General features: G+C 47.0%; 2 protein-coding genes across 2 annotated transcripts; both read left to right on the top strand.

The window, feature by feature from the left end:
* Positions 1–1,068: 1,068 nt before the first annotated feature.
* On the top strand, positions 1,069–7,965 carry ADAP2 (ArfGAP with dual PH domains 2). The gene is made up of 10 exons (XM_058038901.1): positions 1,069–1,159; positions 2,236–2,366; positions 3,051–3,142; positions 3,265–3,350; positions 3,688–3,797; positions 4,440–4,586; positions 5,311–5,394; positions 5,804–5,866; positions 7,086–7,163; positions 7,708–7,965. Exons 1-10 carry the CDS (start codon positions 1,069–1,071, stop codon positions 7,915–7,917), a joined length of 1,092 nt encoding a protein of 363 aa, XP_057894884.1. The 3' UTR covers positions 7,918–7,965.
* A 1,589-nt stretch (positions 7,966–9,554) lies between these two features.
* RNF135 (ring finger protein 135) lies at positions 9,555–15,212 on the top strand. The gene is made up of 6 exons (XM_058038875.1): positions 9,555–9,887; positions 10,820–10,906; positions 11,446–11,616; positions 12,833–12,992; positions 13,414–13,515; positions 14,291–15,212. Exons 1-6 carry the CDS (start codon positions 9,555–9,557, stop codon positions 14,824–14,826), a joined length of 1,389 nt encoding a protein of 462 aa, XP_057894858.1. The 3' UTR covers positions 14,827–15,212.
* The last annotated feature ends 726 nt before the right edge of the window (positions 15,213–15,938 follow it).

Below are 15,938 nucleotides of genomic sequence, written 5' to 3'. Positions count from 1 at the left end.
TGCTGCTGTGTATTTCATAACTTCACAATAGTTACAAATAGATAAAAGGCATAATGCTGTTTAGTGCCTAGAAGATGGAAAAAAGGTTTCAGTACTTGGAACTGTTAATACATGTCTAGTGTAGTGTTTAGTCATCTACAAAATTACAGTGTTTTTACAAGATTTTAGATAAACTTCACTAAAGAAGCATTGTGTATACTACTGCACCATAGCAATGCAAATTCAATTTAACCTGAAACTAGGAAAATATTTAAATACCTCAATCTTTTTCTGAATTAATTGACCATCTTGAAAATCTTTGTCTCGAATTTTTCTCTTTGTCTTTTCTCTTGTCTTAGATAAACAGAATATTAAGGCACGACTTTTTGGCATTTGCTTTATCATGGAAGAGGAACATTTTCAGTAGGGTTGAAATGCTGTATTGTCTCTGTGTTGAGATGCGTGGGCAGAGTTTTTCTGGCCCTGCTTGGTGTCACCGAGCTCCCCCAGAGCTGCGCTGGGAGAGCGGGACTCGCCTGCCCCGGCGGTACCGGGGCTTTTTCGGTCGATGCTGCCCTTCTGTTCCCCAGCAAGCTTTGTAAACTTTTACAGAGAGCTGGGGCTGAGGCAAACCTGGAGGGCGCGGACGAGCCCTGCTGGACACGGGCCCCTTAGCAATGGATGTGAGCGCAGAACTTGCGACTCTGAGGAAAAGCTGCGGGGACCGGGCCGGGACAGGGGCAGGGACAGTGGGCAGGTGCCGGGGGACAGGGGCAGGGGCAGGGACAGTGGGCAGGTGCCGGGGGACCCGGACAGGGGCAGGGACAGTGGGCAGGTGCCGGGGGACCGGGACAGGGGCAGGGACAGTGGGCAGGTGCCGGGGGACCGGGACCGGGCCGGGACAGGGGCAGGGACAGTGGGCAGGTGCCCCCGGGCCGGGCCGGGCCGGGGGGGCCGCGCTCCCCGAGCCGCCGGCGGGAGGGGGCGCCCGGGGACACGGGAGGGGACGGGGCGTCCCGGGCCGCTCCGGTTCCTCATTTGCCGGCTGGGCCGAGCCTCCCGCAGCCTCCGCGCCGGGCACCGCGGGCGATGGACTACGACCACAACAAGGCGCTGCTGCTGGAGCTGCAGAGGGCGGCCGGGACCGGTAACGATCGCTGCGCCGACTGCGGGGACCCAGGTGAGGCGGCTCCGCCGGGCAGCGCCCCTCGGTTCCCAGAGAGCAGAGACGGCGGCCGTGACGAGGGCCGGCCGCCCCCTCGAGCCGTGGCGCCGTGTGGGCGCCGGCCGGCCCGGTCCGCAGCTGGGGCCGCTCGCTCCGTGCTCGCTCCGTGTCCCGCAGGGCGGCTGCGGCCGGTCCCGCGGCGCTGCCCGCTCCGGGACGCGGCGCTGCCCGCTCCGGGACGCGGCGCTGCCCGCTCCGGGACGCGGCGCTGCCCGCTCCGGGACGCGGCGCTCGGGAGCCTCGCGGGGCCGGGGAACCGCAGCAGGGAGCGGGAAACGACCTCAGCACCCGGCGCTTCCCCAGGTTATTTGTGGACAGGGCACGAGGCTGCAGGAGCAGGAGGGTGCGTGCGGTGATTTTCAGCTCGGAGAATGGGGCAGGAAAAGCGCGGAAAACCCGGCGGAGCCCCCGCGCCGCGCTGGCGCCGGTGCCCGTTCGGGTGGGTCCGGCGGGAGCCAGCGGCAGCTGAAGGAGGCGTCAAGTTGCTTCTGTTCAGCGTGATAGGGAGAAGTGGGCGGTGGCGCAATCCAAGGAAATGTTCCTGCCAGAACCCTCAGTGCCCGTACGGATGCGCCTGTCAAAGCTGCTGCAGGGGATGTAGCAGCAGCAAGAGCCGGAGCTTTCGCGGCACGGACAGAGCCCGCGCTGTCGGGGTTGTACTCCGTTGTACTCTCCACAGTGCGCACTGTCGGCACCTTCCTGCCACTGTTAGTTCAGCAACAGCAGCTTTTTGTGCAGAAATAATAATTAGCTGAGCTTTTCCATCACCACTCACCTGCCTGCACAGTCACCTTAATTTTAAAGCAAATAGGCAGTTAAAGAATGTACAAGTGCAGGGGCCACATCGTTCCCTGGGGAAAGCCAGTATTGTTCCCCTGAACACAGTGAAGTTACAGCCATAAACAGTGGGGTGGGATTCGAGGTGTTTACTAGGTGTGAAGCCTGGACTGTGCATCAGATGTGGGTTTTCATCCTTGCCAGTGGATGTGCCTTTTCCTGTGTATTAATTGATTGTTTGTGTTTTTATCTAGATCCAGAGTGGGCTTCTTACAAACTTGGAATATTCATTTGTTTGAATTGCTCTGGAATTCATCGCAATCTTCCTGAAATCAGCAGAGTCAAATCCCTTCGGCTTGACTTCTGGGAGAGCAATTTAATAGAGGTATAGAGGAAAAAGTAATAATTCTCCACATTTCATAACCTTCCCTGCCATGTGGAAGGGACCCTTCCTGTGCCATCCACCATGGACAGTGCAACAGAGCCATGTAAATGCATGGGTTATTTTAGGGGGATTTTTATGACCTGCTCGATCAAATTACACTGATAGGTCACTGCTAGGTGACCATGTTCCTTACAGTCTGTGGTGTGTATTTTTGTATACACAGAAACTTCTTCCTGTGGCTTAGAAACCCACAGATATTTCCTGGCAGTATGTTCAATTAAGAAAGAAACATACCCTTCTTAAATTTTGGTTCAGCCTCTCAGCATTCGGTTGAATTGTGTTAATAATACAATCACAGTTAATATCTGGGAGGAGATGAAGGAATGGGGAGATAATATATAAATGTTCTCCTATTTTTCTTTTGTTCTTTTCATGAACAACCACAGTTTGTATTTCTTCACAAATGGTTCGGAACTGTAAATACTGAAAAAGGTGCATCCACCTAAAACCAGCAAACTATAATGCCAAAGTGAATTGATAAATGTATGTAAATACACACTGAGAGTTATGGCAAGACTCAGAAAAAAAGTGCAGCACACCCTTTGATACAAGTCACATTCTATGTTTATGACTTAGTGTTGATTTGCAGTGGCACACCTAACTGTAATTAATTTTGTATTTCAGTTTATGAGGAATCACGGAAATCTCTGGGCCAAAGCTAAATATGAGGCAAAGGTCCCTCCATACTATTACATCCCCAAGTCCCATGACTGCATGTAAGTTGATGGTGTATTCACTGCTGCAGACCTTTGCATTTGCTTCCCTTTCAGGTCTCCCTGGCTGGCTGCTGAAGCTAGAGTAGAGACAGATCAGCTTTATCCATGTTTTCCTCTTTCAGGGTTTTAAGACAGCAGTGGATTAGAGCTAAATATGAGCGTGGGGAATTTCTTGACACTGGAGTCTGCCACGATCCCTGTTCTGCAGGTAAAAGGATTGTCAGGGAGGTCTCAGTCTCAAGGCCAACAGCACAATGTTCTGTTGGCAGCTTTGGAGATCTCTAAGGTTGGCTTGTCACATTTGAACTGCTGAATGTGCAGTCACTGCTTTGAGTCTAGCTTTGAGAAGAAACTCCTAAGAAAAGGCACTTACACAAGTGCAAGGGTATATTCAGATCTTACAGTTCTCTATTTCTTCCACTTATTTTTTCATGAGGGGAAAATTCTCAGATGGAGAAGAGACTTGAAACTGTGCCATATCACCTTAGCTAAGTAGTCCTGCCCTTGTGCCACCCTTGTCTGACACTCTCCTGTCTGCTCTGCAGGCAGCCGTGAAGGATGCCTCTGGAAGCTTGGGAAGGGACGCAGACAGTTCCAGAAGAGGCAGTTTCTCCTGTCAGCAAAGGAAGGGCTGATGAAGTACTACACCAAAGAAGTGAGTTCTTCAGCCAGAGCTGGCCATAGGTAGCAGGTCTACACCCACCCTCAGACCTTGCTCTTTGTCGGCAAAACCCAGCACAAGTAGCTTTGTTTCCAGTTTTGTGGCCAGCCTGTGCTTAGAGGAGTGGACAAGTTTCTCCAATATGTGGTATATTGGGCAATTTTGGATTTAGTTCTTTTTCTCTTCCCTTATCTCAGCCTTGCAGCCTCCTCCTTCTAAGTGAACAAAGGAAATGGGTACTGGCAGTTGAATAGGAAGACAAAGAAGAGATCTGCTGGCAGTTGTTACCTCTTCCATTACCAAAATATCCTCTCATCTGCTCCTGCAGCAGGGTTCTCTCATGACTCCTTTCTGTGAGAGACTGGAGCTAACTGTTCTCTGACTGGGAGGCTGGAGATATCCCTGTCCTTTGCAGTGCACACCCAGCCCTCTTCAGTAGTGATCCAGCATTTGTGGAGGAATCTAAGTGGTTTTATGTTGCATGTAGTTAAGGCTTTATGTTTCAGTATATGCAATATTCAGATATTTTAGGACATCTGCTTTCTTCTCAGTAGGGGTTTGGTCTCATGCAGCTGATCTGTCCTGCAGTACATTCCCTGAGAGCACTTTAATAAAGTGATGCTTTTCATTTCACAGTCCAAAGTTCCAAAAGCCGTTATCAGCGTTGAGACTCTGAATGCAATGTTCCAGGTGGAGAAAATAGGACACAATCATGGGCTGCAGATCACATACATCACAGATGGTCAAACAAGGAACCTTTTTGTCTATCACGAAAGTGGAAAGGTGAATATAATGGAGATTCTGGAGTAAGCAGATGCTTAGATGTTGGATCTGTATTTTGGAAGAGTTACTGTGTCTGCAAGATCTGGTTTTAGTTGGGATCACTAAGACTTGTAGAATATAGCAAGTTGCAGAATTTGATACTCCTAACTGTAGCATCTAACTGTAGCATCCTGCTCCTTTTCTGTTGGGGCATATATTCAACCTCACCCTTTGGATAGTCTGAAGTGGTACATGGATGTAAATCTCTGTAAGGTAACTGCCTCATGGTTTTATGTGGGTTTTTTTTACAATTTCATGGTTAAATTCTTGGCACGCATAAAGAATATTGTTCTACATTATTTCCAAGCCAACAATGATAATTTAAAAAAGTATCCCTATAGATATTGTTAGACTTCTGTTTCTTCCTTCACCAGAGTTCTTGTGTCTTTCCAGGTAGAGGTTTCTAAACAACCCATAACTGAATCAACTGAAAAAGCCTGTGTATACAGACTTGGGTGACTGTCCATGCTGAGAATGTCTTGGACCTCCCAGGAGGGGCATTCTTAAATTATTTTCAAGGGCCAATGTTTTTCAGGTGTCTGGGACAAATCACTGACCCTCTCTGCCCCTTGGGGAGAAAGTACCTCTTTACAAAGAGGTCACAAGGAAGGAGAAAGTCATTTTGGAGAAGCAGTGCTCTTACTCTTCTTGTTGATGTTGATGTTTGTGTTTGCTGTTTCCCCAGGAGATTGTTGACTGGTTCAATGCCATTCGGGCAGCACGTTACCATTATCTCAGAACAACCTTCCCAAATCTCCCTGAGCCTGAGGTGAGAACTCAACAGGGCTTGAAGCAGTCTAGCCAAATCTAGCATGGGAAGACATTTTCTCACTTCTTCTGACAGAGTCAGGTGCTTAAAAAGCAGCACTTGGGTCCAGGGAATGGACAGAAGAGGTAGAAGGAAAAGCCACACTGAATAACATGCCAAAACTTGGTTGACATTTAAGGCCTTAAAGTCTCCATGTGATTCTTACACAGTGTAATCTGTAAGAAAAAATGTTATGTTTCTTCTTACTTCCCTTTACCAAGCAGCCAAAAAAATCCCAGACCCCAAAAGCCGCAATTGATGGTGATTAACTTTCACAAAAACAGAGCAGAAATGCAATCTTGAATGAGACAGCCTGTCCTGGTTTTGGCTGGGACAGACACAGACTTTTTTTGTGTTTGTGTTCTCCTAGCTCGTACCCAGGATCACAAGAAGTTTTGTCAAAGAAGGATATATGGAGAAAACAGGACCAAAAGTAAGTGCACATTTGGCATTACACAAACAGGATCATTCCAGATAGAGAATATTTGGTAGTTCAATGATCCTGACTTGTAAATTATTTGCTCAGTGACTCTCTGCTTCCTGGGTTGATAAAAGAAACCGTATTCAAACCTGTCATGTTCTTTGGGACCATGTTTTATTTTGTGTGGAAAATAAGATTGGGAAGAAGAATCCTTGAAGAATAAGCAAGGTGGATTAGCTGTCAATGGACATGCAAAGTACTATTACACAACACCACAGGGATTGTTATATCTGCTAGCTGCAGCTCCTGCTACAGCAGAACACGATGTGCTGACCTCCCCCACTTCTCTGTTTCACTTAAGAGTCCATTGCACTTAAGTCACATCTACTTAGAGCAGCAAAGTGTCATTTGAGCAAATTTCTCTACAGTGAAGCCAATAGTTTGGTTTGTTTTATTGTGGGAAGTGTTTGGGCCAGTACTCTTGGAACAGAAGAGCAGGGTTTTGGGCACTGCTGAAGGAGGAGATAAAGATCTGAGGTCTTGTTTGAACACAGCCACTTCTTGCCTTGCTCTCCTCTGAGTGAACCATGAGCCAGGTCCTATTATAAAGTTCAGCAGTGCAGTGCTGATACTGAATATGCTGGGTTTTGGCCCAGCTTTGGTGCCAGTGTCCCAACACCTCTTCTGCAGGTATTTGCACAGAGGATGAAAGATTTTGTGTTTTTCTACTGAGGCCTAAATTCTGCTTAAACTGAGTTGAGTCCTAGAAGAGGCCTCTTCCGTTCAGCCTGGAGCAATTAATAGCTCAGGAGTGGTCAGGTAAGTGTAGCTGATGGAATTGGCACCTAAAAAAACCCAACTCATATTGTACACCCAAAATTCCAGGGACAACCTCCCTGATCAGATTGTTGAAATTGATTGCTCACTCTTTTCACTATCACCACTTAGGGGTTGTTCTCTGCAGTGCTTTCAATCCATTTCATGCAACTTCCTTAATCCTGTTAATTTGATTACTTCCCTGCCCAAAGGATTGTTATTAAATGTAAATCTGTATTTTGAGCCCAGGGAGAGGAGAGGGCTGAGGGCTGCACACAGCAGTCCTGTTATCAGTTGCAGGGATGAAGGAAACTGAACTCCAGCTCCAAGTCATTTAAGTGGTCCTGGGATTTGAATAGACCAAAGTCTGCTTTGAGACTTGGGTCTTTAAAGAATTTCTACCATTTCCTTGCAGCAGAAGGAGGCCTTTAAGGTACGCTGGTTCTGCTTGGATTCTCAGGAAAGGAACCTGCTGTACTTTAAAAATCCACTGGTAAGAGGAGTGTTCTTTCACGAAGCAGGTGGGGAGGAAGGGTCTGTTCTCATCCACCTTTTCCAGTGGCTCTGCCAGACTGGAGCAGGCCCAGCCTCGAGAGCCCATCTCCCTTGCCAAAGGATGTCTCTGAAGCTGAGCTGGTGGGGAACTCTGGCCTGTACAGTGGCTGTGAGAAGGATCTTTTAAAAGTAATGCCCCCTCTCCCCCAGCCCTAGTGCCTCTGTGCCTGTAACCTTAGCCAAGATGAGCAATATTCCAGCTGACAGCCCCAATGTCCTGCTTTAGCCATGGGAGTGACCTTTCCTGTCCCTTCTGAACACCCACCAACCAGCTCTGTGAGGGTGGGACCCTGCCTTCTCCTCCTTAGAATGCCTGTGAGTGCAAAATGCCTTTTGTGTGTTCCCTGCTGGTGTCACCAGTCTGTGTCATCGGTTCCCCTCCACACATCCCCACATCCTGTCCCATGTCAAGGACAGGGCAGTGTCTGCTGGAGCTCCACTCTCTGCTGGCTAATGGCTGTTTTCTGCCTCCTTCTTCCCAGGATGCATTTGCACAGGGCCAGGTTTCCATTGGAAGGAAGGATGAGGGATATGAAGTACGAGATGATTTGCCCCAGAAAGTCTGGGTGAAGAAGAAGAAGCCAGTGATCACTCTGGTCACGCCAGTGAGAGAGTTTGTGTTTATCTGTGACAATGACAGGCAGCAGAAGGAGTGGATGGATGCCTTGAATGGAGTCATCACCCAGCTCTGATGTCCACAGGGAGGAGCAGGCAGGCAGCTACATTCCATCTAGCTGCAGCTTCTGGCCACACAGGAAGAGGGTTGTTTTCAGCAGAGTGGGATAAATGTTTCTTACAGCACTACATTTCTGGCACAATAAAAAAACAAGCCAAGTTTAAGGTGTGGAGGATACTGTAATGGAACCAGTCCTGTAATGGAATCACACAGATTCTTCTAGCTCCTTGCTTTCAGCAGTCTACTGTTTGGCTGTTATGTGAGTGGCAAATCCAACATCCAATGATTTTTTTCCAAAGCACAACCCCAGACGGTGCCTCAGTGAATGTGTCAAGAGTAAAGGAAGAACATACATTGATCTGGTTCACCCAGGAACAGATGAAGCTTAATGAGCTTGATTAAACTGAACATTGAAAGGCAGAAGCAAGTTTTAAAAGTATTTTCTTTAGTGACTTGCTCACAAACACTCCATGAATGAGGACTGATGTTCAGTGTTGGAGGGGAGCCTTCTCATCAGGTACCACTGTGTGCAGGAGCTGATGGAGATTGCCCTGGCTGACACAGAGCACTGAGTGTTCCATGCCTCAAGACAAAGTCTGAGATCTGGTTCTACCAAGCAGCAAGTAATTCACACATTTAATTCTTCTTTACAGATAGCCTTATTTTGCAAATCAAGAGGAAGTCTTGCAGACCAAGTTTCTGGTGAGGCTTCTACCTTCTGCTGACAATTGCCAGCTGGTCTTGAGATACTTGAAATAGTTCTTTTTTTACAGAAATGAGAAGTGCCAATATTTGCAGGAATTAGTGACACTAAGTCTTCTTTCTCCCCAGCCCCACTCTCCCAATAGTGCAAAGGAATTGAATTGGTTCATCATTCTGCCTTTCTCAGCCAGCTCCTTGTCCAGCTCCGAGTAATGTGCAGCAGTTTTATGTATTGGTATGCTCCCATGAACTTCCCTGTGTTCCAGGCTCTGCCCCACACAACCCCATTCGTTCTAGCTCACATGGTGGTTCAGCAATTCTATTAAACAGCCTAATCCTACAGCTCCTGAAATCAACAGAGAGCAGCTTTTGAGTTGTACAAGGCACAATGCCAGTCTTCATTGTTAATTGTTATTTTGAGATGACCTGAGTAGCTTGGGATGCCCTCAGAAGGGTTTGGTCCCTCCAGTAGCCCGGACTTCAGTCAGACAAGGTCTGCACTGTGCTGTGCTGTGCCCCTGCTCTCCCGGCTGGGTCACCAGACTGCCCATGTCAGCAACTCTCGCTATTACAAAATCGGGAAATTCACGGCGGAAATGAAATAGTGCAGATAACGGGGACTTTTTTGGACAGTCAATGAAAGCGAAGGCCAGGCTCTAGAGAGTTCTGCGTCACAGTTCATTTCCACCGGCAGCCCAAATCGTGCGACCAAGGCAGGTGAGAAGGGCAGAGGAGAATAGAGCAGAGCAGAGCGGGGCAGAGCAGAGCCGGGCAGGGCAGAGCAAAGTGGGGCAGAGCAAAGCCGGGCAGAGCCGAGCAGGGCAGGGCAGAGCCGAGCAGGCCAGAGCTGGGCACGGCAGAGCCGGCGCGCCCGCGCCGTTCTCGGCACCGGAGGAGGGGCCCGGGGGAATCGAAACCGCGCGGCCGCTGCGCTCCGCCCCGGGCCGGGCCATGGCCGCCGTGCTGGAGCTGGAGGGGCTGGAGCTGCAGTGCTCCTGCTGCCTGCAGCTCTTCGAGGAGCCCGTGCGGCTCCCGCGCTGCGGCCACAGCTTCTGCCGGGACTGCATCCTCCTCTACTGCGCGGGCCGGCCCAGCGCCCGCTGCCCGCTCTGCCGGAGCCCCTTCGAGCCTCAGCAGCTGCGGCCCAACCGCGAGCTGGCCGCGCTGCTCAGCCTCATCCCGCGGGAGCTGAAGGAAGAGTTGGATGCACAGGAGGAGCCGGGAGCCCAGGGAGCTGCTGCCTGCAACGGCCTGAGCTCGGCGGGGCGGGGACGTGGGGAGAAGGTACGGCCGGAGGCAGCCCGGGCTCCCCGACACCGGGAGCTTCACCTCTCGACATCCTGGGGCTCCTTCGCGACACCCCGGGACATCCCGGGGTGACATCCCCCGACATCCCCCGTCACCCAGGGAGTCCTGCCCGTCGCATTCTGGGACAGCAAGAGCGGCGCTCGGGACAGCCCGGGTTCCATGGCCGGGGTTCCATCCCACGGCACAGCTCGGGTTCCATCCCGCGGCACAGCCCGGGTTCCATGGCCGGGGTTCCATCCCACGGCACAGCCCGGGTTCCATGGCCGGGGTTCCATCCCACGGCACAGCCCGGGTTCCATCCCGCGGCACAGTAACACATTGAGCACATGGGTTCGGCTCACAGTGTTTGGGGCTGAGTGCTGGTGTCTGACACATTGAGAGCTGCACTGCTCAATTAGAAGAACTAATTCCTGTACATATTCAGCTGATGCACAAAAGTAGTAAGTGATTTCTTTGTGCTGGGGGTTATTTATTGCATCAGCATTGCATTGGAGGCTGCTGAAAGGATACATAGCGTTATTAGACAGTGCTACAGCTCCACCCAGCTTCATGGCACAAAATGGGACAGATTCATGATCTAGGTCTCTGCTTAAAACGACTCCCAGAGGAGGAGATGAGAAAAATATATTGACCTTCATTATTTTAGCACATATGTATCTTTTTCAGTCAAGCTTAGAGCATATAGAAGCTCACAATTATAGTTGAATACCTAATTAATTGGTGATTGTTGATGTTGACTTCATTGTGATTATTCCTACTCAGAATTGTGTCTCTCAGGCACCTCCTCAAACAGTCCATTGCTTAACTAATGTCAGTCATGTAGGGAATTTTTATTATCCTGCAGCTTAGCCTAGTTATGCTTTCTCTGAGGTTTATATAGATAAATAGTCCAATGTGTCACTTTAAAGGAGGAAGAAATATGGGAGAGCTCCAAGCAACAAGAAATAACTGCAGAGAGCATCCACCTGTTGAGGAAAGACCTCAATAAAACAAAGGTACACATTGTACAGTCATCACCTACAGTAAATTTTGCACTGTTCTGGGCTGGAGATGTGTTTGACTGCAGGGTTGCCTTCCAGCTCAGAGCTGGAATCTGCCTTTTTGTTTCCTTCCTTTCTGTCACAATTCTGTTTTTACTGATGAGAATGAATATATGGCATCAGCTGCACTAATTTGTGTCTTGGCTGGCACAAAGGCCACTGGAATTGTGGATTGTTGCATTTTTCTCCTTATCCCAGGAGTAGCCTGAATGTTTCTGGTACACTGAGATGCAAATTACAAATCATAAGAGGGAATATTGAACTTTCTGAGCTGTCAAGCAGACTCCACTGGCCATAAAATATTCATGATCCTTACCATGCCCAAAATCTCATTGCATGTAATGCAGGATAGTGTCAAATGTATTTTATTCCTTTGAACAAAGTTTTCTGGTCTGCAGGGGTCAGTCAAAGAGCACATTGGATAGGGCAGTAATTCTCATATTCCATGCATCTTTCCTAACCACACAATGATCTCCATATTTTCTGCCTTTCAGGAATATACATCTCAGATCAAAAGCCAGATTATTAAAGATTTCTGTTGCATGAAGGAATATGTTGAAAGACAGGAGAGAAACACACTGATGTTCATTGAACAACAGCAAAAAGCTGCTCAACAGAAAATTGAAGAGACTATTCACCAGCTCACAGACATCAAAGCCCAAACTGTAAGTGATGAAATGAGGTGGCAGAATGTGGGTAGAAACTCAAGCTCACTGTCTGGGATAGCTGAATATGTACAGAGCACCTTTGAGGTCCCCACTGCACCATTCTCATAAAGACAATGGTGCCAATCCATGGACTTTGCTGTCAGCAGGGAGAGTTTGGGCTGAGAAATTCAGAGGAAAAAAAAGTACTGAGAGAGGCACAGGCTGGGAATGGAATTCAGAACTAGATTTTGTCTGAAGATGTTGGTGAGCTGGAATGAAGTGGGAGCTGCAGTGCTGAAATTCAGTCCTCAGTCAAATCTAAAGTTAAGATCTTTCATGATATTTTTATTTTCCAGAATTTGTATTTACACAAAGGTATGCAAGGTAAAAAACTCACAGAGTTATTCAATATTTTGTTATTCAATATTTGTTTTCTTGTGGAAAACACGTCAAGGGCTCTCAAAAGGTGCAGTTAAAGCACTTCAGATTGTGCAGAGCCGGGTTTGATGTTGAAAACAGCAGTGCCAAGTGATGCAAGTTAGCCAGCAGGAATTTGGAGTGGGGCTCACTGGGTGGGGCAGTGCCATGAGGCAGAATTGGACTTCCAGGACCCAGGCACAGGTGCCCACACTGGAATTCACCTGATCCCGGGTCCTGTTGCAGGCAGTGAGGAGGAATGGGTACTTTCAGAGTTGTCTGGCCTACCTGAGATATCCTCCTGCAAAGGAGATGAATCCAGCCTCCAAAAGGCTGTTTCCTCCTACAGACTGTACACACAGACCAACGGAGCAACTTCAGATGTAGATTTCCACAATTTCTAAATTTAGGCAAAGTAGCTTTACCCTTTCCTCACACGGAGACATTTTCATACTTTTGGTTTCGGTTCTAGAAGAAGAAGAAGGAAGTAAAGAGAGCAACTTTGTGTACTCATATGAATACTTAAGGAAGTTGTGATATATATCTATAAAAGAAAAATTAGTTGCATTCTTGGTTTTCTTGGGGAAAACACAGTCTTTTTATTTTTTAATAAGAATATCCTTCACTATTTTCTATGAGATTTCAGGTTGTTTTGCTCAGGTAACTGTCCTATAAAGGAACCTTTTGATACAAAGAGTAAGATTCTTGGAGAGATCACTGCTCTTTTTCCACTTGGCCTTTATATTATAATCTGATCTGTGAGATTAAATAACTGCTGCTGTTTACATCTTTCCCTTGATCCTTCTTTCATTATTAGAGAGACTTATGTGAGGGGCAGAGGCATGAAGGCTCACCTTTGACAATAAATAAAATTACACTTGATGAAAAGCTTAATGTTGTCAAAAGTGCTGTAGAAGATCTTAAGAGAAAGTTGGAAATTTTACTCTTGGAGAATTATGCTCAGCATCTCCCACCAGGTGAGTTTCCCTTATTTTGAAATCTTTTTCTTAAAGGCAGTGGATTTAGCAAATAGAGTAAAAAATTACTTTGTGCAGATAAAACAAGAAACACAATACTCAGCAAATACTAAAGAACACTGTAAAAAATTTTAAGACAGAAACTGCTTCATCTTCACAGAATGATCCAACTGCTTTACTCATCTCACTCTTCTGACAGTTCCCCTCTGACCACAGCAGCATAGAGTGTTTTGTTAATTTTGGGTTAAAATGTTTGCCTACGTGTTCTTTGTAATTTATACAATCAAAAAATGCAGCTCCTTGTTTTGCACTTGAGCAAGTAGCTGGGTTTATTTAACGTGTGTTTTCCTTTAGAAGCTTAAATACTTCCTGTGTACATTTTGAAGAAATGCCTTAACACTTCACTCATTTTTGTATTTAGTGCATCCTCCAGACTCAGACCAGGAGCCAAGTGTCAGCTCATCACCTCCAGAGTCTGCAGCTGAAAGTCCTGAACCAGCCATTTCCAGCCAGTTTTCCCAGTGTAAGTATCCCAGCCAGCAGGACTCTCAACACATCCAGGTGACCCTGAGACTGAGTTTGCTGAAGAAAATATCAGCAGGAAATGTGGCTGTTTACTGAGACATGGAACACAATGGAGTTGCCATGAATGAATCAGTTACTGGCACATAATGTAACATTGTACCTGACTGCGGATGTAGGATAAAAAAGAGATAAGAAACCTGTTTTGTGTAAGCTGTGTGGTGGCTTGTGCTGCCTGTGGAGTCTGAGCTGGTGTTCAGGCAGCCACTGCTCTTTGCTGTTAAGCTGTAGTTATTGCAGTTGTTACTTGAATTCTGCAGCATTTTGACAGAACCATTTTTGCAGTCAACACACTCTACTACAGCTGTAGCTTAACACAGCAAACAAATGTTTTTGCTGATAAAGTAAGTAAGAATTTGTCCCAGTGAACAGATGACTGTAAGCTTTATGAAGGTAAGCATCCCATTTGTTATTGACAGAAAGGTAATTTAAAAAAAAAAAATATTGTGGGTAGGAATAAAATCCATCTGGTAGGATGCAAGGTACTTTCACCTTTCCACTGGAGTGCATATGAGTCTGTCATGGATATTTACACAGTTGTGCCTGTTAAATGTTTCCGTATGCCCAGGATACAGTTGGTAGTGCTTGATTGAGGATTTTTGAACTTTGATTCAGGTTTATGGTTTGATCATTTGGTTTCATTTCTCTTCTGGAGCAGGGATGCACCTGCCTTCTTGTTGCCTGCCTGTGAGAATATTTTTCTTTCTGCCTTCCAGGGGCAGAGGATGTGACTTTTGACCCCACAAGAGTACACGAGCGCCTGGCACTCACAGCCCAGAACAGGAGGGTGATGGTTTCCAGCCACCTGGCCAGTTATCAACCATCACCCAAGAGATTCTGCATCAGCCAGGTCATGTGTTCACAGGGCTTCTCTACTGGGTGCCACTACTGGGAAGTAATTACCAAGGACAGTGATGGGTGGGCTGTTGGAGTTGCTCATGAGATGATTGGTAAAAGGGACAAATTGGGAAGAACTGAGCATTCCTGGTGTGTAGAATGGCTGGGTCCTAAAAAACAGCTGTCAGCATGGCATAAGAATCAAGAAACATTATTGCATAAGGACAAACCACTGAAGGTTGGAGTTTTCTTGGAGCTACAGAAGAAGACTGTGTCATTTTACTCCATTGCTGACAAAGAAATGCTTTTGCACACCTTTGAAATCACTACCTCAGATCCTCTCTACCCTGCTTTCTGGCTCTACACTCTAGAAAGAAATGGATCTTTAACTATAAGTCAGCCAAACAGGAGATGAAGCCTACTGAGAACAGGGACAATTTTGCCAGTGACTGCAGAGTTTCTATAAAAGCTTCAGTGTTTAGCACAGGAGTGTACCAAGGAATGAATGCATAACTACCCAGAATTCCTGGGAATCAGCCACTGATACTTCTGTCTGCTGTGCTTCTCTTCATGCTGTGCTCTGGTCTAGCCAAACTTCATTAAAGCAATTTCAGCCTGTGCTAAAGGCAGTAATCCCCCCTGTAGGAATCAGATGGGTTTCTCAAGCAGCTTTAAGTAGTCCCAGGATATTTCTAGAAAGAATGGACTATGGAAGCTCTAATGTTGGGGATAAGCCTTTCTCATTGACCTCATTTTTCCTATATTGATATGAAAAAATACAGAAGAACAGATTATGCCATTGCTTTCTGTCAATTGAGTTTTCTTTAGACAGATCTGATTGATTAAGGAATGCTCAGAGGGTAAGAATGTTACTGATCTTGGGTATGAAAATCTTTCCCTTTAGGGTAGGCAGTAACTGTGAAATAGGCTTTGGATTTGAGGACCTGACACTTCAGGGAGGTGTCCCAGAAGAACATCATCTCCCCAGAACCATATTTTAGTCTTGCCCTGGCCAAAGGGTTGTCTGTCCTGGTGGTGGTGTGACCATGGGCATGCTTGTGGAAGCAGATGTTGGGGTGTGTTTATACCAGCTAATAAATCATGTGGTCACTTTAGTGCCCTTTTAAAGGGCCTGCAAACAGGACTTTGACATGGGAAGGACCATCTGGTCTTGCCAGCGAGCCTGAGACAAAGCAAGAGGTTCTCAGTTGCTTGTGGGTTGTGAAGGAACCAGAGCTGAGGTCCCACAAAACCTATGGACAGCTTGATTTGAGAGATCCACTGCTTCATGCAGGCACACTGAAAACAGCATTCCCAAGAAGCAAAAGCTTTCTCAGGAAGACTCTGGCATTCCAGAATTGACAAAATAGATAGTTTATTGTGAATAAAGCATGTGGGATTCAACTATTTCATTTAATGGAATGGAGCTCCTTGTCTTTTAAAGTGATTGACAGAACTGCTGCTCTCCATCAGAGAGGCTCTCTGCTGGCACTGAACACTGATGGCCTAAATGCACATTTATGTGAT

This window comes from Melospiza georgiana, chromosome 21, assembly GCF_028018845.1.
Source record: "Melospiza georgiana isolate bMelGeo1 chromosome 21, bMelGeo1.pri, whole genome shotgun sequence".
Classification (NCBI taxonomy): domain Eukaryota; kingdom Metazoa; phylum Chordata; class Aves; order Passeriformes; family Passerellidae; genus Melospiza; species Melospiza georgiana.
Note: the sequence above shows the minus strand (reverse complement) of the source record. Positions and strands in the feature narration are given on the sequence as shown.

Bases quoted from the DNA above. Each gene is read 5' to 3' on its own strand.
- ADAP2 (XM_058038901.1), top strand. From the start codon at position 1,069: ATGGACTACGACCACAACAAGGCGCTGCTGCTGGAGCTGCAGAGGGCG. The intron at 3,798-4,439 runs GTGAGTTCTTCA...TTCATTTCACAG, and splicing joins TGAAGTACTACACCAAAGAA to TCCAAAGTTCCAAAAGCCGT. The intron at 5,867-7,085 runs GTAAGTGCACAT...ATTTCCTTGCAG, and splicing joins TGGAGAAAACAGGACCAAAA to CAGAAGGAGGCCTTTAAGGT.
- RNF135 (XM_058038875.1), top strand. From the start codon at position 9,555: ATGGCCGCCGTGCTGGAGCTGGAGGGGCTGGAGCTGCAGTGCTCCTGC. The intron at 10,907-11,445 runs GTACACATTGTA...TCTGCCTTTCAG, and splicing joins AAGACCTCAATAAAACAAAG to GAATATACATCTCAGATCAA. The intron at 12,993-13,413 runs GTGAGTTTCCCT...TTTTGTATTTAG, and splicing joins TGCTCAGCATCTCCCACCAG to TGCATCCTCCAGACTCAGAC.